Source organism: Ctenopharyngodon idella, chromosome 11, assembly GCF_019924925.1.
Source record: "Ctenopharyngodon idella isolate HZGC_01 chromosome 11, HZGC01, whole genome shotgun sequence".
Taxonomy (NCBI): domain Eukaryota; kingdom Metazoa; phylum Chordata; class Actinopteri; order Cypriniformes; family Xenocyprididae; genus Ctenopharyngodon; species Ctenopharyngodon idella.
In genome coordinates this window covers 22,107,720-22,132,622 of record NC_067230.1, presented here as the reverse complement: position 1 = coordinate 22,132,622, position 24,903 = coordinate 22,107,720, and the positions used below count along the sequence as shown (strand labels likewise).

The 24,903-nt window shown below is 35.8% G+C and overlaps 1 protein-coding gene across 2 annotated transcripts; it reads right to left on the bottom strand.

Annotated features, from left to right (window-relative positions):
• Positions 1-1,138: 1,138 nt before the first annotated feature.
• On the bottom strand, positions 1,139-24,488 carry alpl (alkaline phosphatase, biomineralization associated). 2 transcript variants are annotated; one of them, XM_051912638.1, is made up of 12 exons: positions 24,349-24,488; positions 17,298-17,423; positions 16,452-16,571; positions 14,700-14,815; positions 12,575-12,749; positions 11,598-11,773; positions 10,040-10,180; positions 9,534-9,603; positions 9,319-9,453; positions 8,793-8,984; positions 8,563-8,682; positions 1,139-4,622 (listed from the first exon to the last, which is right to left on the bottom strand). In XM_051912638.1, exons 2-12 carry the CDS (start codon positions 17,365-17,367, stop codon positions 4,357-4,359), a joined length of 1,581 nt encoding a protein of 526 aa, XP_051768598.1. In that variant the 5' UTR covers positions 17,368-17,423; positions 24,349-24,488; the 3' UTR covers positions 1,139-4,356. The 2 variants fall into 2 exon arrangements, with proteins under 2 accessions (XP_051768598.1, XP_051768597.1); XM_051912637.1 differs by lacking the exon at positions 24,349-24,488 and adding an exon at positions 24,171-24,327.
• Between the last annotated feature and the right edge of the window lie 415 nt (positions 24,489-24,903).

Genomic DNA, 24,903 nt, shown 5'->3' with positions numbered 1-24,903 from the left:
GTTCCGAAGAAGAACAAGGTCTTATGGGTGTGGAACAACATGAGGGTGAGTAATAAATGACAGAATTTTCATTTTTGGGTGAACTAACCCTTTAACAGCGCTATTAATAATATTGTAAATTGTTTAGCATTTAATATATTAATAACAATAATATTTTAGTTTAATATATTATTATTAAATATTAAAGGTTAATAAATATTAAATATGTTATAGATTATATAAATTATATATAACAAATTATTATAAATATTTGTTTCTATAAAATATTATAAATATTTATATTTATTATTTATAACTAATAATATAATTGAGGTTTCTCAAGGTCAAACAACAAAACTTTAAAAGACTTTTTACATTTCAGCAGCCGCCACATCCCCCACTACTTTATACCTTATCATCACTTTGTGAAGGCCAGAAGGACAATATCTCTCTCAGCCTATGGAAATGAACAGCCTTGGCATTTGAATGTCAGGGTGATATAGGAAGATGTAGATTGCGGATATAAAAACCACTAGCCTTGGAGAAGGGGGTGGGGAAACTCTAGCAAATTGTCATGTAATGCAAAATGTGTCGTGATGATAAAGTCAACTCGACTGGGACTCCGACAGAGGTCAAAGAAGCTAAAAGAAGATGAGTTTGGGGCCAAGATATCCCCTCATTTCCATAGAGGTAGTCTCTCAGGTGACATCAAATACAAATATCACATTCCCTCATTAAAGCAGCAGGCTGACCGAAAGAGAGTTTGGCTGGTTTGTCACACTCTGGGACATAAATGAGAAGATAAAAATGTGTGCGAGTTCTAATCTATCCCTAAATCATGCTGCAGGACAGATTTTTGCAAGCTGGTGGTGCTGACTTGTCGTACCACGAATTTGTTGCAGTCCTGCATAATTGTTGTTTTTATGGAAATGCATCTGAGCACTGTGGTAACAATGTGTCATAAAATATTCTTTGCTAAAAGTCTTTAAAATGTGATGATGGCAGCTTTTCTAAACTATCAGCATAGATCCTCATGTCTAAATGTCAACGTTAGTCATATTCCTTTCCCATATTGCACACTATGGGCCATTTACTGTGGCTGAGCTCTTTGCATTTCACTAAAACCACAACAGTGAACAAAATGACGTATGCAAAAACATTTCTCCCCACACATTTTTCCTTTATTGTGAAATCTTTCTTGCATTTCCAGAACTTCGTATATTTTAGTGACTTTTGCAATGTCTGCTCTGACAGCATATTTGAATTTGGGTTCAAGTGAATAGCCAAGGAAAATAACCTCTCTGTCATTTACTTTATGTTTGTCATTATTTATGTACTTCCTACATTCATAGAGAGACTATAAACAAACAAATAAACAAACAATTGCACCACCAATCAGATTCTGCACTCAATAAAATGTGAAAACATAAAAGATAAACAGTACTTCAAAAACATACACCACAATTGGTCTGATGATCAAACAGTTTACAGATACAGTTCTGTTTCAGATCAATCAACATAATGATCAGTGTTGATTACTAAGTAATCTAATTACTTTTCCCTTGAAAAAGTAAAGTAAGGGATTACTCTTTATTTAATTACAGTTACTTCTGATGAAATTGCATTACTGTATAGACTATACAACAATTCTATATAAAACAATAGTGGATTTAACATCAAAATTCAACATCTAATGTTTTTAATGTCACCTTCTCCCTTTACACACTTTGGTCAGTTCAAGAATAAATTATGCAGTTGTATATGCTTATTTGAAAGAATTAAAACTGTAGTTTCATGTCTATCCTTGGATTGTTCAACTGGTTAAAGTTGAAATAAGATTTAATTAGTAATAAGTAATCCGATACTTTTTAGAGAGAGTAATTAGTACAGTAATCTAATTACACTGTTGAAGATGTACAGTAATTAGTAGCATTTCCAGTCATTTTAATGTACATTATTGTTTTGCATATGAGGGATTCCTCTTAAAAAAAAAAAAAAAAGTAAAAAACATGACTTGACTAGTAAAGGAGAATAGTCCTTTGTAAAAGTAACAATTAAAATAGTGATAGTTGCTCAAAACGAGTGACTTTCATTGGAGTTTTGAACTGGTCTTCACAGGGGAATGTAATGCAGGTGGGCATCACATGCCAGTGAGGTAGATTGTATTTGATTTCAAATGTAGGAAAAAAAAAAAATAGAAAAATGCTGAGTGAAAGAATCCTTATAAGTAGAGTCATTTTGCCATAGGCCATATGATATGTTACAACATCTTTATTTAATGAATATTCTTGTTATAGTTCTACTCATTTAATTTAATCGCTTTGCTGACCAAGCTCACACTGCACAGCTCTCAAACTCACTGTCCACATCTTCTGAAAAGAACGGTGTTGTAATTATTCTGTACATCTTATCATCATTAAAACATCTGCTGACACACACTACTGTTCAAAAGTTTGGGCTCACCCAGTGGAAAAAAAGTACACTTCTATAATGTACTTAAAGTGCTCTATTTTTGCGCACTAATTTTGTACTTAATATACTAAAAATTCTTCTTTAGTACTTCTTAAGATAATCTTAAGAACATCTAAGTGTACTCAACTGTGCTATTTTGAGACACCATGAAATATGAACTAAAATGTGCTTTTAATATACGATCTCTGTATTTAAAAACTATATTTAGTTACCACTTGTAGTACACTATGGCCCGGTTTCACAGACAGTAGCTTTTATAAACGTACACTAGAAAAAAATATTACTTGTGTGCATCTTGAGAAAAAAAACAATGGCAGGGACGTATTTTAAGATATGTCAGTACAAGTTTCTTTCAGTTTAAAACCGCTCAAACATGCATTTTAGTCTAGGACTAGCTTAAGCCTTGTCTGTGAAACCAGGGTTCAAATGTACTATAAGTAGTATCCAAATACATTTTTTTTAAATACAGAGGTAGTATATTAAAAGCACATTTTAGTTTATATTTCATGGTGTCTCAAAATAGCACAGTTGAGTACACTTAGATGTTCTTAAGATTACCTTAAGAAGTACTAAAGAACAATTTTTAGTATATTAAGTACAAAATTAGTGCGCAAAAATAGAGCACTTTAGATACATTATAGAAATGTACTTTTTTTTTTTTTTCACCTGGGACAGTATGTCTCTCTTATGGTCAACAAGGCTGCATTTATTTGATACAGTAAAAAATACAGTAAAAACTATGGAGCCCCTAAAGGGACAAAGTGATGGAAAAAATATGAGATGGGAGGAAAAATGATATGTTAATGTTTTTGCATTCTCTCGCAAAACTATTGCGTTCACCCAAGAAAGTTTGTGTTTGCTCGCAAAAATGTTTGTGTTCACCCATGAAACTTTGTGTTCGGGTTGCAAAACCTTTTTTTTTGCGAGCGAACGCAAAGTTTCTAGAGGGAACACAAAACTTTTGCGAGCAATGCAAAAGCATTGAAATATATTTTTTTCTCCCATCCCAAAGTTTTTCCACCACAATGTCCCTTTAGGTGCTCTGTAAAAAAAAATATTTTTGTGAAATATTATTACAATTTAAAGACAGTTTTCTATTTTAATATACTTTATTATTAAGTGTCACAGGATCCTTCAGAAATCATTCTAATATGCTGATTTAGTTCTCGAGAAACATCTCTTTTTACTATTAATGTTTACTATTAATGTGCTGCTTATTTTTTTTGTGGAAACTATGATAGGATTTTTAGGATTTCTTGATGAATAGAAAGTTCAAAAGCATTTATTTAACTAGAAATCTTTTGTGTAACAAATGTTTTTAAAAATTAATCAATTTAATGCATCCTTGTTGAGTACATTGAATTCTTTCCAAAAAGAAAAAAAAAAAAATCTTACTGATCTCATGTGACTTTTCAGAGCTAAAACTGTGTAATGTGAGCTTGCTAAACAATAGTTAGTTCCGATCCTCTATTTTGCATTATCTGTTCCAGACAGACTGTCAATCTGCCTGTTGCCTTGCGATACAGAAAGCGTGATATTTTTCTTTTGGCGTCCTTCTTAAGTATTTTTGCTGGCCAGATTTTATCACAATTATTCATTATTATGTTCTTTAGAGAACAGCAATATCACGCTCACATTTGCATTGCTGTACTGAATCACAGCAGTTCTGGTATTCACAACACCGTACTTGTGTGATGTCGCTTAAATGGCAAGTAAAAAAAAAAAAAAAAGACATTTTACATTTTGTTTCCATCATTGCAACAGAATCTCTTCACATCTTCAGCCTATCTAAAATGCCCACACATTGGTCCTGAAGTTGATAAATGCTTTAAAAACTAATCACATATTACAAAAAAATCATAAACTCAGTTCCTGATCTAATCACGGTAGGATACAAGAGAGAGGTCAGCACAGAAACCATGTAACTGAAAGAAGGATGGCCAGCGTAGGGGAGATGTGGCTGAGAGAAGAGGAGCCGGAGGTTGTACGGCAGTGGTCTTTGTTTTGGCCGATGCAAGCGGCGTAGGCCATGACATGAGGAATGTAATGCTGCTCCTGGACTCCATGAAGAAGATGAGCCATGGGGCCTTTGGAGAAGATGGCCACGTCTTCACCGCCATGAGTCTCCATGCTCAAGGGAACGGCAGACTGAGCCTGATAGTTGTTGTGCTCTGGGGGGAGAAGAAAGAAGAGTTTTCATGCTATTTTTATTGTAATTTCTTAATATTTATCTTAATAATAATAATATAAAATTAAATATTAATTTTTATTTTAATCAATAAAACACACTACTTCAGTTAAATATTATTATGAATATTACCAAAATAAACTTAAAACAAGTATTGCTTTCAGGTTACATACTATTGTTTTCATTTTATTTTGTTAATATTCATATTAATATTTAACTAATGTGTATATGGTGTTTTATTAACCCTTGATTTAATATTATTCATTACGCTCCGAATCTTCCTGAAGCAGTGTTTTGAAATCGGCCATCACTAAATAAGTCGTTTTGTTTTTTTTTGGCGCACCAAAAATATTCTCGTCGCTTTATAATATTAATATTGAACCACTGTACTCACATGAACTGATTTAAATATGTTTTTAGTACCTTTATGGATCTTGAGAGAGGAAATGTCATTGCTCCCTATGTAGGCCTCACTGAGCCATCGGATTTCAATAAAAATATCTTAATTTTTGTTCCGAAGATGAATGAAGGTCTTACGGGTGTGGAACGGCATGAGGGTGAGTAATAGATGACATTGTTTTCATTTTTGGGTGAACTAACCCTTTAATTCCCTTATTTTACTGAAATTACAGACACGTAAGCCGATTACCATTTTAAATTAAGGAGGGACGAGGAAATTAACTAGTTGTAGAAACGAAAATATTAATTATTTATTATTATTATTATTATTATTATTATTTGTTATAGCTTAGGCTATAAAAAGTTAGGCTATTCTGGTTTTTCTTTTTCTTCAGCATGTCAGTTCGTAGTATTTCCCAGGGAAGATACAGTTTGCTTTACTGACAATTTTCAAATGGTGACAATAGCTTTGGAATATTGGGAAAAATCATGAATAGTTGGGCTCTGTACTGCTCATATGTCAATGCCCTCTCAAAGCACAGAGCCCGATAGGCTATGATGAAATAATTTTATTAAACTGACTTGTTTACAAAATTTCTAGTGCTTTCCTCGTTCAAGGACTTTGTATTGTTTCTATTTCAATGCACATTTAAAGATTGTGTCTGCTGCAAGTTTTGCGCACGAACCACGCACCTTGCTTAAATGACGATCGATAAGCTCTATCTATCTATCCAGGGTGCGATTTGTAGGGGGGGATGAGGGGGATTTCCCCCCTTCTGGTCTATGTATCCCTGCCTCTGCTGAATTATTTTTATTACCTGTGTCAGATGAGATGTTGTCAGGCTATGTCAGTAAAACTCCAATCAGCAGTTATAGCCTACTGTGCTCAAGGCGCAAACTCAAGAATTGTTCGCGCAAATGCCGCGCAATTCTTAGCATCTACTCCAGTAAAAAAAATTTGGGGGAGGACCCACCCACATTTTTTTTGCTTCTGACACCCATGAATTAAATAAATATCATATTAAATTAAAATTAAATTACAATTAATATAAAGATAAATTTAAATATTAATATGAATATTAACAAATAAACAGCAGTATGTAGCCTGGAACCATTTCTCAATAATTAGAAGAAATAAAATAATGATTACAAAATATGAGCAATATAAAATTTTATAAATTCAAATAAACAGTAATAAATAACAAAGAAAAAAATAACAGCAGTGAGTTTCTCTTTTTCTTGTCTATACTGGTGTTTGCTTGTCAATACTCACAGATACTATAAAAAATTGGTACTATTAAATTTTATTTATTATTTTGGTATTGTCTTTGTACTGGTGTATTTGACATCCCCAGAAGAATGTCAACAGCAGGGATGACAATACATTTTACTTCATTGTTTTTGGATTGTGTTCTAACAGTGAAAACAGAAATTGAAACAGTCAAACCTATGCTGTGGAATAGTAATGAGACAGAGAGAGAGTGATGGGGAAGAAAATGAGAGAAGAGAGAGAGACCAAGCCAGAACAATAGCCATAATTCTATGGCTTGTCAAACATATAGAGAAAGAGTATGAAAGATGGGTGGTGGAAACTGAGAGAGATGCACTTTATCATCATTCAACTACCGCTGAGTTTGACATTCAGGGCGCTTATACACTAGAGTTAACACTGCATCAGAGAACACCGTGAACATTCAATAAGGACAGCGGGGTCTTTAACAAGTCTCTCACATTAAAACGTATTACATAAAATGAAAATATCATGTAAACCAACGCTTAAGGTTGTAAGATTTGTTCATGTTTTAGAAAGAAGACTCTTGTGTTCATCAAGGCTGCATTTATTTGATCCAAATACAGTAATATTGTGAAATATAATTACAATTTGAAATAACTGTTTTCTATTTTAAAGGTGCACTATGTAGTTTTTTCATCCACTAGAGGCCTATTCAAAACAAAGGCGTAGCTTGATGATGCCAAGTTTGAGAGTGGAATCTTGGGACATGTGGTCTTCACCTCAACAGACGGTGCAAAAGAATAGGGATAGGACTCGGGAAGAAATCATGTTCATGGATGCGATTATTAATGTTATTGTAGTATGAAGCAGAGCAGGACCGAGTGTTGTGGGAGCTGAACGAGGCCGCTGGAGCGATTGCGCAACACACGCCTCACGAGCAGCAGAACTTTTATTATGCCACAGTCGCCGGCGCTGCTTCCGCTTTTCCGGTCATGAGTATAAGGTAATGCAGATCTGTTTATTGTATTAGATACATTTGAGAGTGTTGAAAGTTATGTTATGACGTTACTCTGTGCGTTCGCTCGGCGGCTGCTGTGAGACACTTGTTTCACACTGCAGTAAGATAGATCGATTTTAGAATATCATATTAAATGCTGGATGGCTTGTGTTGAGAAATGGCATGCAATTAATTTTAAAATGTATTGTATGATGGAGAAAATGCTGTATTACTGTTACTAAAAATAAAGCTGCATCTGATTATGCTATGTTAGCTTCTTTACAAAAAAGTCTTTGTTGTTTCCATGGTTTCTACAAAATAAAACGGAAACCGAGGGTAACGCGGGTATGACGCAATTGACAGGCGACTCCTCACACGTCCCGGAGCCTCGGTTAAAATAGCAATTTTCTCACGATTTACAAATAGTTGGAAACATTTGGGATATTGTAAGTACTCAAGTGAGCAAAATATATAACACTGGCCTAGTGGTTTTTGGATATTTTACTGCAAAAATTTTACATATTGCAGCTTTAACATATTTTAAAATTTAATTTAATCCTGTGATGGCAAAGCTGTATTTTCAGCATCATTACTCCAGTCTTCAGTGTCACATGATCCTGCAGAAATCATTATAATATGCTGATTTGCTGCTCAAGAAACATTTCTTATTATTATCATTGTTGAAAACAGTTGTGCTGCTTCATATTTTAGTGGAAACTGTGATACATTTCAGGATTCTTTAATAAGTAGAAAGTTGTAAAGAACAGTTTTTTTAATGTAAATCTTTGGTAGCATTATAAATGTTGTTCCTGTCACTTTTGGTCAGTTTTTAATGCATCCTTGCTGAATAAAAGTATTAATTTCGCTTTAAATTTTACTGACCCCACACAAGAATTTACATCTGCTTCATCTCTCTATCCAATAAAGACTTTGAAATCTTTGAATAGCCCTGAATGCAAGGTTTTAACTTTGCTGCAATGAAACAGAATGAGAGAAGCAGATCCACAAATGCAATACGCTATATTCCCGCTTTATTTCTAAGCAGGCTCTTTCCATATCCTCAAAATGGACTGTAGCATTCCAATCCATCAAGCATACCATCAGAGCTGTGTACCCACCCTTACTGTACACTCTCCAGAGTATAGGCTTTTTACATTATGCTTTAGTGGTTACGTAACATACCATAGAAAAGCAGCCAAACAGGAACAATTAAAAGTAAATCCCAGCATTCCAAGCCTCCCAAAAGTAGGTCCCCAGGAAGAACCAGGAAGCGATAAGCCTGTAATTACTTACCGTAGTCCACAGTTGAGACATTTTCTCTAGATCCGTTAACAAACTTGAACCCTGGGCCATTTCCATACAAAATGGATGTGAAGGGCTTCTGGTCAATATCACTCATCATGGGGGCCAAACCTGCGGAAAGGACATTTAAAGCTCTGAGTCTGGGCCATAAATCACCAAGAAATCACACCCTACTCTGTAATTAAAGTGCTCCCAACAAGTCTTGAGCCTTCATTTCCTACCAAAGATTGAGTTTCCTCGTGGTGTGTAGCCTCCAAAGCTGAAGACATGAGAGTGATCAGCCGTGACGACGGTTAGTGTGTCATGAACACTGGTGAGGAGACCAGCTCGAGTAATGGCCAAATCCATTTCCACTGCCTCATGTAAGGCCTGCTTCGCTTTGCCTTCATGGTGTCCGTGGTCAATGCGCCCACCTTTCAGAGGACAGCCCGGTCAGAGGTCTCATATAGAGCATTTAGACACATTAATTCTGTACACATCTTTCCCTTCAATAGCTGAAAGGGTTGTTACAGTGCCAGTACCTGACAGTAGCTGAGCTGTTATAGTGCAGCTTTTAAAATTAATTCAATTCATTTTAATTTAATTAATAAGTAGTTTAGTTATGCACTTTTGTGTATAAGCTACTTTGAGTAGCTTCCCCAGTACTGAGAAATGCCAAATAATTTATACTAATTTAATAAGATGTTGAAATGACCTCGCATGCACATCTGTGCTTTAATGAACAGTGATGTACACTATATTTTTTACCTTCGACCAACAAGTAGAACCCGCGTTCATTTTTTCTGAGGATCTTAATGGCCACTTCTACCATCTCAGTGAGGGAAGGGTCAGCGTCTTCGTTTCTCTCAAGCTCATAGGCCAAATCTGCCGGCTCAAACAGACCTGCAGTGCAAATAGAACAGGAATTCAGTAAAGCATTGCCTCAAACAAGATCACTTAACCAGAATGTTTATAAAACTCACCCAACAGATAATCCACATTATTTGGATTCAGGGAAAGGAGATCCCTCTTGTTCCAAACATAGTAACCTCTCTGCTTACACAAAGGTTAAGAGAGAAACAATAAATAGGTTAGAGAAATGACCATACCCTCTTATATTTAGATGCTTTATAGAACGTATTACACCGCTATGATCCAATATCTTGCAACCAAATCTCTGTAATACAGTTTCACAACAAGTACAAATTGTCTTCATTTGTTATTAACTGCACAGCTGTAAAGCCAGCTTTAGCGGTCTCAAGAGCATCAGAACAGATTCAGGGAAGTCAATAAAGAGGGCATCATCAAAAGAGCACAAATACACTGCCAGAGTGAGGCAAACACAGAGAGAAAATGAAAAAAGAGATTTGTCAGCAGAGGCATAGCGTGGAAGTGTTTTTTTTTTTTCTTTCCTGAACTGAATTGGACATGACATTGTAAATGAAAGATGGAATGAAGTGCCCTGTTTTTCCCTTGTTTCATCTCTCACCTTATCCTTCACTCTGTCAATCCACTCCCCCACAAGGTTCCTGCCATCTTTGCGTGTACCGTTGTGTTTCTTGTCTCCTGGGTATTCCACATCTGGTGTGTTTTTGGGGTACATATATTTCCGCCCACCCCCCATAATCACCTGCCCGTCCAAATCAAGAACAAAAGAGAAATATCACACATTTATTGTACACAGTGCGGTCTAAAATAAAATCCAATTTAAACTAAAACAGTTTAAGATGGTGAAATGTAAAAAAAAAAAAAAAGTACAATAAATTAGAAATATTTAATATTCTGCACTATTTATAGCTATGCTACTAAAATAATTTGTAATTAACAGTTAAAATATTTTAGAATATATATTATTATTAGTGACAATAATATTAATAATAATAGTTATTATTAATAATACTATTAAATAATGTTACTAATACATATATATATTATTTTTCATATTGTACTATCAATATTATATATATATATATATATATATATATATATAATATTGATAGTACAATATGAAAAATTATATATATATATATATATATATATATATATATATATATAGCCATTATTAATATAATAAATGAACAATAATATGTTAATAAAATATACAATTTATTTAAAGTTGTTATTATTAGTAGTAGTATCATTATTAATATAATATTAAATAATGTTACTAAAATATGTATAATTATAATATTAATATTACAATATAAAAATAATATATATAGTTATTATTATTAATAATAATAATAATATATGAACAATATGTATAATATTTTTTTTATATATATATATATATATATATAATAAATAATAATACTACATTTTTAAAATGAAATATTTAAAATATGTATATAATAACATCATTTTATCATATTATTATTATTATATTAATAACAATAATAATTCATAGTTAATATTTTACATTATTTTATTTAATGAATTATTTGGTTAAATATTTATTGTTATTATAATTACTAATAACAATTATAAATACTATAAATAATATATTATAACAATAGTAACAATAATATTAATAATAATAGTTATAATTACTATTAATAATACTATTAAATAATGTTACTTATATATATATATATATATAGCCATTATGAACAATATGTTAATAAAATATACAATTTATTTAAAGTTGTTATTATTAGAGTATCATTATTATCAATAATAATAATAATAATAATAATAATAATAATAATACATTTTTAAAATAAAATATTTAAAATATGTATATAATAACAAATCATTTTATAATATTATTATGATTATATTAATAACAATAATAATTCATAGTTAATATTTTATTGTACATATTTATTATTATTATTATTATTATTATTGTAAATAATATTTTACATTATTTTATTATTTATTTGTTTTAATGAATTATTTGGTTAAATATTCATTGTTATTATAATTAGTAATAACAATTTTAAATACATTATTTAACTAAAAATGATACCAGATACTGAATGACCAAACACAACACTATATAGAATCAATTTATAAAACTGGGGGGAAATCATGAGAAAACTCACATTAATGTCAGGGATATTTTCAAAGAGTTGTCTGGCAATGTCTTTGCATCCACTCTGCAGTGCTTCAGGTGGCATTTCCCCGTCTGAATACCAGTCCCGATCTACACAGTGGGCATATGCGGCACTCGGAGTGGCATGGTTTACTCGTGTTGTTGTGACAATGCCCACTGATTTGCCTTGGGAAAAATACAGGTAGTTGCAACTAACTGTTAATTGTTCCTGTAGGGACATGTCCTTGTTTACCACTATATCTATATTCTTGTTGATTACATATTTTTTCCCTCGACTATCTAGTGATTAAATAACGGATATTTAATCAGCAGCTGACTTACAGAAAACAAACTGAAGAATGCACTGCATCAGCTTTGCAATGTTGTACTGGTCAAAGAAACAGCTTGAATTTACGTCTTGTTGTCCCGCTAAGGTCAAGCTGTTGTATGGTACACTATTTTAATGCATTCTCTGAATAAAAGCATTTTCCGCTGTACTCCGATCAGGTCAGGTCAGGTTATCAGTTTGACAGTGATTAGAATGTCCGCCTTTTAAAGCTCTCAGCTGGATTTTATAATGTTTATTCTGGTCATGTCGTGCAAATTCCACTCGGCTACATTCACCTCTACCTTCAGCGGAGGACTTCCGTCTTATAAAACGCTTCATTTGTTTTTATTTTCAACATGAGAATAAAATATGAGAAAGCCGCCTGCGTGCTGCGCTCATCAGTCAAACTGTCACTCTTCTCATTTATTCCTTTACCTCAGATAAGGATGTGTTTTTCCACTTTCCTCAATACTTTATCTGCTCAACCTATTTTATGTGCCACCTTTGTTTCTCTCATGCAAAAATAAGTTAATGGATTGCTGGCAAAAAAAAAAATTAGCCCAGAAACAAATATCCCATCTATATTCTAATTACAACAGAAGTCAGAACAGAGAAGCAAATTTAGCTGCTGTATTGGAGGATTGAACAGCGGATCTTACCTGCGTCTTTGGCCCATTTAAGAATGGAGGTGACCTCGTTCCCCTGAGTGGTGTTGCACTGGGATCTCACAGCTGCTGCGCTCACTCCAACTGTACCCTCGTTGGCTTTGACCCCACACAGATATGCCGTGGCAGTGCCTGCACTGTCTGGTACCTGAGCATTGGTGTTATATGTCTGGGGGATGGGGGAGGACATGCACAATTTTAATAGCTGAAGGGATTATTTGACAACATTTAGGGCCCTATCATACACACGGTCCAATGCAACGCAAGTGTTTTTTACTAATTTCAGCCTGACACAGTTATCATTTTCATGTCCAGCGCCACGTTGTTTAAATAGCAAATGCACTCGCGCCCATCTGTTCACCCATGGGCGTGCTGGTCTGAAAACTTGGTGTGTTCAGGTGCATTGTTGGCGCGTTGCTATTTTGAGGCAACTGAAAACAACTGCGCCATTGACGAACAAAAACCTGGTCTAAATTCAATGGCGCAGTCTTTTTTTTTTTTGTTATTTAAAGGGCGTGTTAGTAATATACGCCTATAAGCGGGTGCACAACTTGCGTACACTCTGCTTATTACACACACAGGGACGAGCAGCAGCACAAACATTTTTAAATATTAAAAATAAAAGGTTTCCTCTCTGGAGAAGCATTCAGTCTTTCCGCTTGCAAATTCCACAATGTAAATAGCGAATCTTCCATGGTGCAAGTGCAACTGGCTTTTAAAGGGAATGGGAAAGGAGACTCTGATTAGTTTATTACCCAAAACACACCCATGACTTATTAAGAGACTAGGTACAACCCTTTTGGACCATGCTCCTGGTACCATTTTTCCCGTAGTTAAACTAGCAAGAGGATTCAGACATGGCTCATATAGGGGGAAAATTCAGCTTGATTGGGACACATTTTCCCAGTCATCTCAATGGCAAAAAGTGTCCCAATCACCCTGAATTTACCCTAGTATGATTTAGGAAAATATGGAGCTTATGCTTAAGAAAAAAAAAAAAAAAAAAACAGCTTAATTTTATTCTGAGGCCCAAACTGAGAAAATATGCTATTTGGTGCAGTTGCTGATATTTATATGGCCAAAAAGTAAGATGAAATTCTGATGGCTTGAAATGTAAATCAATGAGATCTTTATAGCAGCATAAACTACTTACATAAATGCATATATACCTTCCAATAATATAATATGTGGGGGGTGGGGTGTCACATGTCTGTCTGTTTTGCACCATGTTCTGTTTGTCACATGTCCTCCTTTGTTCAGTTCCCCGAGACTTGTTTGTTTCTATGGTTACCCTCATTGAGTTAATTTGTCCCATCTGTGTCTTATTTATTATCTTGTTAACTCCCCTGTTTGACCTTGTATTTAAACCCTATATTTCTAACCATCCTTGTCATTGTTTAGTTGGTTGTTCTGTTCCCAGTTCTAAGCGTTTTATGGAGTTTGAGTATGTTTGTTGGCAATGAAATATAATGATGATAATTGAGAAATGTACAAATAAAGGTTCCTCAAAAGCCTGATCTATAATATTTGATACTCACATTGTAACATGATTTTTCTAAATAAATAATATGTATTGATAATCAAATAAACCTAATTTTTTTCATCTTGAATTATTACTAACAATATAAAAGTTATTCTTACATTTACTTTATAAAATCAGTAAAGATTTCACAGCAAAAAGAAATGTGAACCATGAACTGAAGGGAATTATACTACAAGACCTTTTACTTGGCAAAAAAAAATATCAATCAGTGACAGAAGGCATGTAGTAGACCGTGTACAACAGGTTATTCACCTCATGCTGATAATTTAGAGGCCTTAGAAATATAAAGTATGATACAGAAGACTTTATAGGGTTATGTGAAAAATGTAAATGAAGCCAAAAAGAAAAACAGCTGAATCTAAGAGATAACTGACTATCTTTCACCACCCTCACTTTTAATACTGGCTAACATCTGTGAAATATTTAACTATGTGAGAATCATCGTCCCTGAACTGTGGCCGACAGAGAAATCAAAGTATGATTTGTATCTGTTCTCTGTGGCCCTGGGGTGAGCGACTGCATGGATTATAAACACAAAGGAATGGCATGATGGGATTACAACACAAGGGATGTTACCTTAGAGAGGGCAACATGGGGGAATTTGTCCATCTCCAGTTGTGTTTCCTCACCGCTCTTTCCACTCATTTGACCCTTTAGAATCCGTGCTGCTGTGACCGTAGATATACCCATACCTACCAACAACAAAGGTTGTCATAATTAACCACTATTTTTAAGATATGCTTTCCTTCAAGCACCATCTATCATGAATAACATGGTCTGCCTGTTCCTGAGAAAGGTGCTTGAGAAAGCCCTTATATTATGTTGATGAACAAGCCATTCTCAAATTAAATCTTGAATTTTATTCAGAACAGTGAGATGAAATGACTACTTGTCACTTAATAACCTACTATATCTAAAAGCACAAATTATAGTGCACTTAAATGTCTCAAGCTTGCAGAGCTGTACAAAACTGTATACTCAGGTTCCAGTAATCCATGTCCTTAGATTGTTTGTCTTCAGGAAACTGTTTGCGGGCTTTCTTGTGCATCATCTTTAGAAGAGGCTTCCTTCTGGGACGACAGCCATGCAGACCAATTTGATGCAGTGTGCGGCGTATGGTCTGAGCACTGACAGGCTGACCTCCCATCCCTTCAACCTCTGCAGCAATGCTGGCAGCACTCATACGTCTATTTGCCAAACACAACCTCTGGATATGACGCTGAGCATGTGCACTCAACTTCTTTGGTCGACCATGGCGAGGCCTGTTCTGAGTGGAACCTGTCCTGTTAAACCGCTGTATGGTCTTGGCCACCGTGCTGCAGCTCAGTTTCAGGGTCTTGGCAATCTTCTTATAGCCTACGCCATCTTTATGTAGAGCAACAATTCTTTTTTTCAGATCCTCAGAGAGTTCTTTGCCATGAGGTGCCATGTTGAACTTCCAGTGACCAGTATGAGAGAGTGAGAGCGATGACACCAAATTTAACACACCTGCTCCCCATTCACACCTGAGACCTTATAACACTAACGAGTCACATGACACTGGGGAGAGAAAATGGCTAATTGGGCCCAGTTTGGACATTTTCACTTTGGGGTGTACTCACTTTTGTGGCCAGCGGTTTAGACATTAATGGCTGTGTGTTGAGTTATTTTGAGGGGACAGCAAATTTACACTGTTATACAAGCTGTACACTCACTACTTTACATTGTAGCAAAGTGTCATTTCTTCAGTGTTGTCACATGAAAAGATATAATAAAATTTTTACAAAAATGTAAGGGGTGTACTCACTTCTGTGAGATACTGTAGGTTTTGGTAAACTGGTGTTTTATACCGCCATTGCTGGTATAGGGGTGTGGTGTGCAATAAACCAAATTCTTTCTATAAAATTGGATGATTTCTATTGTAGCTGAGGTAATCTTGATTTTTCTGCCAGACAATCAAACTATCTGTTCCTTCCTTCCTTGCATTTGTTGTCCAAGCTCACTTTGATCCCCACTGTGCTTTCAAATTTGGCCAGAAGAAACCTGACGTTCCAACGTTCAACCTGTTGTTGACTGTGGTTAATTTTCATATTTCTCATTAACTTGGTATCCATTGTTAATGCTTAATTTTGAAGCAGGGTCATAAAAATATTTAACTCTTTTCGTTAGACCTGGTATTGCACAAACAGTTTTCAAGGCTTGGTTGAAAAAACTAAAACAAAAGCAAAGTGCATTGATATTGTTTGAATGAACAGAAATTACAATTAATGTCAACTTACTATCCATACTATAACCAGACAAATATCTCATGGTAAAGATCCACAGGGATTCACGGATGGCGTGACTTACCATCACCAAGAAAAAGGATGACGTTCTTGGCAATGTTCTTGTTGAGCTCTTGGAGGGTCAAAGCATTTTTTAGTGAGCTTTGAGCCAAGCCCTTCCAGAAATTAGGGTCCTTCTCTTGTTCTACAAGCCATAAGAAAACATGTTTACACGTTTGCCCACAAATTATAACACACAACCAGTAAAGATGCTCCTGCAAAACAAGATAATGACAATGGCCTTAGATGAAGGTCCTCCATTTAGAGATTATGAGTTTTATCTCTCTCTAAACTAAACTGAGTTGAATTTAACGAATGCTGGATAAGAACAACAACTGAAGTTTCTATTTTAGACATATCTTCTTCTGTCCACATAAGCTTCTTAAACCTACAATCACATAAATGAACATATCTGGGACCATCTGACCCGTGGGTCCAATCTTCTTATGGAAGCTAACGTACATGTGAAATGAGTTTTATTCTATATCCATATTTGAATCAAGGTCGAAAAGAAGACCACTAAACCTTCAGTGGCTTGAGATGGTGTTACACTGTTTATGGAGCACTCATCTGACACTATATGACTCTCTAGCAAACTATAAAGCAGGAGTGCTCATTTCCTGCAGAGTTTCATTATAAACCTGCTCAAAACACAAATATTTGTAATTATCCTGAAGTCTTCCAGAAGGTCTTGACTAGCTGGTTCAGGTGTATTTGATTTGGGTTGGAGGTACACTTTCCTGGAAGGTAGATCTTCAGGAACGGGATTAGTCTCATTTTTAAAGAGACAAAATGCTTATCATTGCAGAGAAAAAGTATGTCATTGTCCTATCTAATAAAGGCCAATAAACAAAAAAGTATCTTAACTGACCTGGAAACTTAGGCTTTGCCAGTCCTTCCCAAACCAGACAACCAAGGATAAGGAGAGCAGCGACCTTCATTTTGTTATCTGTCAGCTGCCGTTTGCAGAATAACTCAAGTTCCAAGGATGACAGATCTGCAGTGAAAAAAGTTAATGTCAATGTTAAAATATTTCTTCTAAGTAAGCGCTCATATGCTGATTTGAACTCTGTGTCAAATGTGGCACTTGTACTGTATATATTTGTTTGAGCGGTCTAACACAATAATATTGGCTCAACCAATGGTGTGAGTTTGGGGCGGGGCTACCTTTCTCCAGCTATTATAGACCTCCTTGATTTGAAAACAATCATTATTGTTGCCGTTATGTTTGGTGCCACTTCAGTAGCGCAGAAATGACACACTTCATCTTTAAGCACAGAAAACAACTATTTACTGCTGGTATTTATTTTCAGCTGGGGATGTGTCACAAAAACTGATACAAACAATAATTTAGTGGCATATTTGAACATTAATTTGAGTAGCTACCTTAAGGTTCTCACCTAAAACGTAATATGGCTGCATTAGTATTAAACCTTTCTGTCTTCTACTCTTTAGTCAAGGCCACTTTAATGGGATTGAGTGCCACTGCACACGGTGCTTTAATAGGCATGACAAAGCTGATTAACTGGACACCTCTGTTCCAAGGCACAGGACCACAAGATTTCTATTACGAACACGCAATTTCTCAGCTTGCTTCTCATCCTTTTAAATGGGGTCTTTAATCATTGCGCAGAAACCATCAATCAGCATCAAAGCCATACGATCAATCAACCTATACTTTACCTATGCTGGAGCTTTGACCACTTTGTGTTTACATTTGTAAAACTGGAAAAAAAAAAAAAAAAAAAAAAAAAGCATTGTGCTAGTCATGTAAAGTATTGAAATGCACAGCTATAGGGTTCTTAGTTTACAAACTGTTTTGGTGACACCTTATGTTAGGTGTTTTTAACTACTATGTACTTACATAAAAGAAAAAAAAAAAGATTTTTAGGTATACAATGTACTTATTGTTTTCAGGCTGTATTGCAAAACACTTTTGCTTCTAATGAGGTGGGATACGGGTAAGGTTAGTGACAGGTTTCATGGTATGGGTAGGTTTCAAGGGTTAGTTCACCCAAAAATGAAAATTCTGACATTAATTATTCACCCTCATGTCGTTCCACACCCGTAAGACCTTCGTTCATCTTCGGAACACACATTAAGATATTTTTGATGAAATCTGAGAGGTATATGACTCGTCAATAGACGGCAATTTAACCAACACTTTCAAGGTCCAGAAAGGTATTAAAGACATCGTTAAAACAGTCAACGTGACTGCAGTTGTTCAACCTTAATTTTATAAATCGAGGGAACGAAATAGTAAATCGTGCGCAAGTTTTAGTAAACAGAGGGAATGAATTAATAAATCGTGCGCACGATTTAGCCTACTATTTTTTCCTGCATGTCATGTCTGGGGTTCCGTAATTTTTTGTGCGCAAAAACAAAACAAAAATAACGACTTTATTCAACAATCTCTTCTCTTCCCTGTCATTATCCTTAAGCAGTTGACACAGGAAGCAGAGTGAAGGCTTCCGCGTTTACATCCGAATACCGGCTTAGTATTGGCCAAAGCTGATCACGTGAGCAGCACGACGCATGCGTGTGATTCTGACGCAGGAGCCGGCCAATAATGGGTTGCTGTTCTGACGTAGAACCTGGAAGCGCTGGGCGTAAACAACATATGAGAATGACACAGAAGAGAAGATATTGTTAAATAAAGTCGTTATTTTTGTTTTGTTTTTGCACACAAAAAGTATTCTCATCTCTTCTTAAAATTAAGGTTGAATCACTGCAGTCATGTCAACGGTTTTAACGATGTCCTTAGTACCTTTCTGGACCTTTTAAGTGTTGATTATATTGCTGGACGAGTCATATACCTCTCGGATTTCATCAAAAATATCTTAATTTGTGTTCCAAAGATGAATGAATGTCTTATGGGTGTGGAACAACATGAGGGTGAGTAATTAATGACAGAATTTTCATTTTTGGTTGAACTAACCCTTTGAGGGTGGGTTAAGGTGTAAGGGAAGGGTCAACAGTGTAATTATAGATGTAATTCCAGAAATAAATTAATTAAAGCTGTAACTTCTTGCAGGTATTTTTTTTAAATATAGTACAATGTAAAAACATGTATGTAAATAATAAGTTTATTCTATCAATTGATTCATTTTAAATGTCAGTATGTAGTAGCTAAAGACATTTAATAATATAGTGGACCACTCCTGTCTTCAATGAGCACAAGAGAGCCCATGTCACACACCTCTGTTTATCTCTCTGCACTGGCTTCCGGTTGTGGCTTGCATCAAGTTAATAATAATTCCTTACATTTATATAGCGCTTTTCTGGGTACTCAAAGCGCTTTACATATGGACGGGGGAATCTCCTCAACCACCACCAATGTGCAGCATCCACCTGGATGAATCGACGGCAGCCACATTGCGCCAGAACGCCCACCACACACCAGCTTATTGGTGGAGAGGAGACAGAGTGATGAAGCCAATCAGTATATTAATGACATTGGTGCTTGCCTACAGAACAGCCACAGGCTCTGCACCCTCCAACCTCCACACTCTCTCATATGAGTCTACATCTCCTACAGAAGCCTGTAATCGGTGAGTGAACGGCGACTCGTGCCACTATCACAGAGAGGCAAAAAATCACTCTGATGACATTTTCATTCACTGTCCCTTGCTGGTGGAATGATCTACCCAACCCCATCTGGACAGCCGAATCCCTCACAATTTTCAAGAAAACAGCTGAAAACTCACCTCTTTCACAAACACTTAACTGCATCCTGTTAAAAAAATTCTATGCTTTTACTATTACTTTGTCTATACTCTCATTATTCTTTAAAGGGGGTGTATAATGCTATTTCATGCATTCTGACTTACTTGCACTGTTAAAGAGTTGGATTCTCATGCTAAACATGGCCAAAGTTTCAAAACACGAGTCAGGCGTATGATAGAGTATTTCTGTGCCAAAAATACTCTTCCAAATCCTCACGAACTTCTGGGTCTTTTTTTCGAGTATGGGCCTGTGTTACGTAAACGGGGGCGGAATTTCTTGTACGGGCACTTCTCCCAGAAGAGCGCGCGCACACACGTTGACCAGAGCGAGAGAGCAAGAGCACGCCCATCAACGCGCGTTCGGCTTTACGGAAGTCGTCGGCAGCGCTGCACAAGTCACAGACTTCACGAAATCAACAATATCACCAAAGAAGTGTGTTTTTGGTTGTGAGGGATAGATAACCTTGCTTCCCAAAGAACCCAGCGTTAAGTGGAACTGGGAGATTTGTGCTCACGCATTACATTGATGCACTCTCGATATTTGTTATTGAAATAACCATAGAAACTGATAGTTGCAATCACTTTTTTATTGGTTAAAATTAATGTAGAACATCTCGTGTTTTTCCGTGGCTGCTCGAGCCCTCAGGATCGGCGCTTATGGTTTCATAAACAAGGCCCAGTTCTACGCTGGATTTACAGATTGTTTGAAACTGAGAGATGGAGCGGTCACAGCAGTAATGATCCCGGTCATGAGTCGGAACCGCAGGTGGTGAGTAAAACTGCATCAAATGTCTGTTTTGTTGGCAATTGGAGCGTAAGTGCATATAATGTAAACAACACGAACGTAGTGAATTCATAAATTCATTATTCATCATTCACTATACGCTATATTCATTATAGTGATTCAAAAGTTATCCATGGATAATGCGATGGTGTATTATGTGTGTTCAAATACAGTTGTTTAGCTGACCATTGATAGCTTGCAGACGATCGCTACGCAAAAGCTGCGCATGCTTGTGACAGCTTGTCACTCTTTAGCTCCGCTCACAGGACATGCCTCCAGGCGCTCGGCTTTATTTGGAAAGACTTGGTACAGCATATGAATCTTTTATAAATATGATAAAACTAAAGACTTTTTGGAGATATGAAGGATGCTATACTACTCAATAGGTACTCAAGATTAACATGAGATTGGCAGAAACTGTGTGTGATACCCCCCCTTTAATCCCTTTCTGTTGAAGCTTGACTGAAACTTTGTATTACTGGCACTTCCCGTGTTTATTGCCAATTCATGATGAATCGCTTGTTGTAATCCTCAACTGTAAGATGCTTTGGATAAATAAAAGCTTCTGCTAAATTAATATATATATATATTCACATTTGTGCAAGGATTTCTTTCTTTCTTGATAATTAAGGAATTTGGTATTTAACTGGTTTGTTTAAAAACAGTTTTAAATCTCCCCGATATTGGTCAAATCCCTTAGTCTTTAAAACTAAAAATCAAGAGGAAACCAACAACCAACCACTAATGCAAGTAATTCACAGCATTTGTTTCCTGTGTTGTAATCGATAAACCATCAATAGCAAGTCAACCTAAACTAGTGAACTTCTAAGCATCCCCCCCCCCCCCCCCCCCCCCCCCCCAACTCTTTTACAGAGGGACTTTTACCATGACTTGAGGCTCATTCACAAGCTCTGTCAAAAACGCAGTGGGGCTCCAACTGGCAGTACTCTTGAAGCTAGTCTGCAGGTGAAGAAACACAGCAGTGCCAAAACACAAAGAAACAGCAAACCGGAGAACAAAGTTGTCAGCAAAACAGAAACTCCTTCACGATTCATTGCATCTGAATGTAAAGTTGTCCTTTTCTTGGAAGAAAACACTTCCAAACCAGAAACACAGATAACCACCTATCCTTTCGACACACTGGCTCGAACTACAATCGCGAATTAGATCTGTGTTCAGGAGGATGAGGATTAGTGTTATTACTGATGGAGACAATCTTCCTTCATGCCTTCATCTTATGAAAAGAGATTCACATTATTTTGAAAAGGAACATCAGTGAATAAAGTGTTCAGACTTATCGAGATCAATGCCTTCTGTAGGACATGCAATTTCATGTCTACTCTAGAGTGGCATCCTATGTTCTTACCCCTGACAAATCAGTTTTGTTGTTTTGTCAGAACCTGTTATGTTGTTTTAATGCCAGTAAACCCCTGAAGGTATATCCACAACTCCATCGCTCTAATAAACTGGAACATTAGATCACGCCATATAACATGATTTACATTTAACTCCTACTAACATCCTAGAGGCCATTCTATCACAGAACATTTATTAGGCTGTACATCTTGGTAAACATGATACTCTAACACAAGACAAAACCGAATCTAATTAATCTAATTATGCTGATGAGTCTCTCTGAACAACAAACCCTTTTAACGAAGAGCAGAAATTTTAAACAACGTGTTTTCAAGTTCATATGAACTGAGGCTGCACTGGGCTTTCTAATCGTGCTATTGTTACATCTACAACCACATTAGTATCATTGCATACAAATCAGTTGGGCACATGATCAATAAAAAGCTCACAAACACATATTATGTCTGGGAAGCACTTAGGAAGTTGTAAAATAAAACCTTTTATTCCTGTCCTTGCATTGCGTTTTCTCTTTATGCTGTTTCTGTTTTTCTTTTAATTCTGTTACCTGCCCTGATTTAGACAAGACAGCACAAGAAAGTGTCGTAACTTTAATAGCCTACAATCAGAAATGTGAGAAAGCAGAAAAAGACAAAGAGTGAGGCAATAGGCTGGAATTCATAGTCGGACAGAATGTTATAGACCTGTCTCAACAGTCTGATCCCTCATCCAAACATTCTAATGGAATTTTGATCATAATTTGGAACCGATCATAATGGGATCAAACAGGAATCCTTGTTGGAATCCTTTAAATATCCAAAATAAACTCCTACTTGATGAACTAAAATTCCTATTTTTCAGGGTTTTCATTATCCAGTTGGGATTGGTTTTTAAATTACAATAGAAATTCCATTTGTTCAGAAAAAATGCAATGGTTTAGTAGTGTAAAACTGTACAGAAAAGTGAGACTGTGCCCAAAAATGAAATAAATGAATACATTAATAATAATGAACCATTACCAATCCAATATACATAGTTTAAGTGAAATGTACTTGATGTATGTGAAAAATTAAGATTAATATTCAAAGGCATATGCATCTTTTCCTGTAACCTCTTATGGTTTGTTTTATGTTTTTTCTCTAGACTGACCAACATGCACTTAGACTACGTTATTCATAAACAGATTAAAAGCCTCAAACATTTTTTCAATATCTGAATAAGCGTGTTTTAAAAAAGTATAAATATAAGAAAAAACTTCTGCCCACCAAATCAAAGTCAATGTAATGTAATCAGCATGCAGGAAGCCATTATGCCACCATGTGACAAGGACACCATAAAACAGAGAGGACCCCTTCAGACCTTCAGTACGGTATCAAGGTCATTAAAGAATTAAAAACATCTTCATATTCCTGACATGATATAAAATATTTTTACCTTAAAAAGTAAAGTATTTTTGTGCAAGAAAAAAGTATTTTAGTACTCGATTGATGTATGCAACCAACATGAATGAGTACATTTATTTTCTTTGACATATCTCAGACATATTTATTTGTCATTTAACCCATATATTTTGGCTTACTTTGTCCAGTATATATGCATAAAATCCATGTCTTTACAGTTAAAAGCGTTTTCACTGGATCCCTGCCACTCTACAATGTCCCAGTGTCTCGTGTGCAGTGATGCACAGAAAAGCGCTTCTCTTTTCAATTACATCCTCTCATCTTTTCAGATCATACACAATGTCTGTTTGCAGCCATTGGCTGCCAAAACGCGATTACCGCTCTAGAGAACAGGAAAGCCATCAACATTCTCCACATCACTGGAGCGAGTCATTGTGATCCCCAAATTGCTTAATTGCAGTAAAGTTGGAAGAGCGACTCACCGTTATACAAACTGAGATCATTCACAACACAACCTGAGCAACTTGTTGGATTGTATTGAATGAATACCAGCACAACTCTCCAACTCTTCCCAGCGTTGCCATTAGAACTCCAGTCACATGAGGCGGGAATGAACAGAGTCATTCAGCAGATATCCAGTGCAAAAGTGAACATACTCACCCCTATGCCGTATGTATCCGTACACCTCTGCGATTCCAGCAACACAGGACTCACATTCACGTACTGTTCTCTAGTCGAGCTTTTATAACGCTACACAAAGCGCCAGCCAAGGAGAGAGAGAGAGAGAGAGAGAGAGAGAGAGAGAGAGAGAGAGAGAGAGAGAGAGAGAGAGAGAGAGACCCCCGGTTCGAATCCACTATTAATAATAGCGCTATCTGAGGCGCGAGCTCCTCCTGTTGATAGGAGCCGTTTGAGTTGAAGAAGAACATCATGTAGGACATTAGATTTACAGTTTTATTTTTTTACCTCGTATCTATCTTATATTTCCCCCTTCATTCCTGCATATTTTTATTTGATTCAAACAACAATATTGTCAAAGCAGAGCCAGATTGCCAGTGTTCGTTGACTTTAAATCAGTTTTATTTGCGTAAAATCATAGCAAACAGCAGTACTTGACAATAAAAAGTATTTTATACAAGTTAACATTTTAAATTCAGGTTAAAATAAGTAAGTAGTAGGCTAAGAAAAGAATAAGCAGTAAAAAAATAGGTTGCA

What these genes read in the sequence shown, in the direction of transcription:
- alpl (XM_051912637.1), bottom strand. Translation starts at nt 24,312, where the DNA reads ATGACTCTGTTCATTCCCGCCTCATGTGACTGGAGTTCTAATGGCAAC. An exon ending in CATCCTTTTTCTTGGTGATG is followed by an intron (nt 14,816 to 16,451) that starts GTAAGTCACGCC and finishes TGTTGTTGGTAG; the next exon opens with GTATGGGTATATCTACGGTC. An exon ending in TAATGTGGATTATCTGTTGG is followed by an intron (nt 9,454 to 9,533) that starts GTGAGTTTTATA and finishes TTTGCACTGCAG; the next exon opens with GTCTGTTTGAGCCGGCAGAT.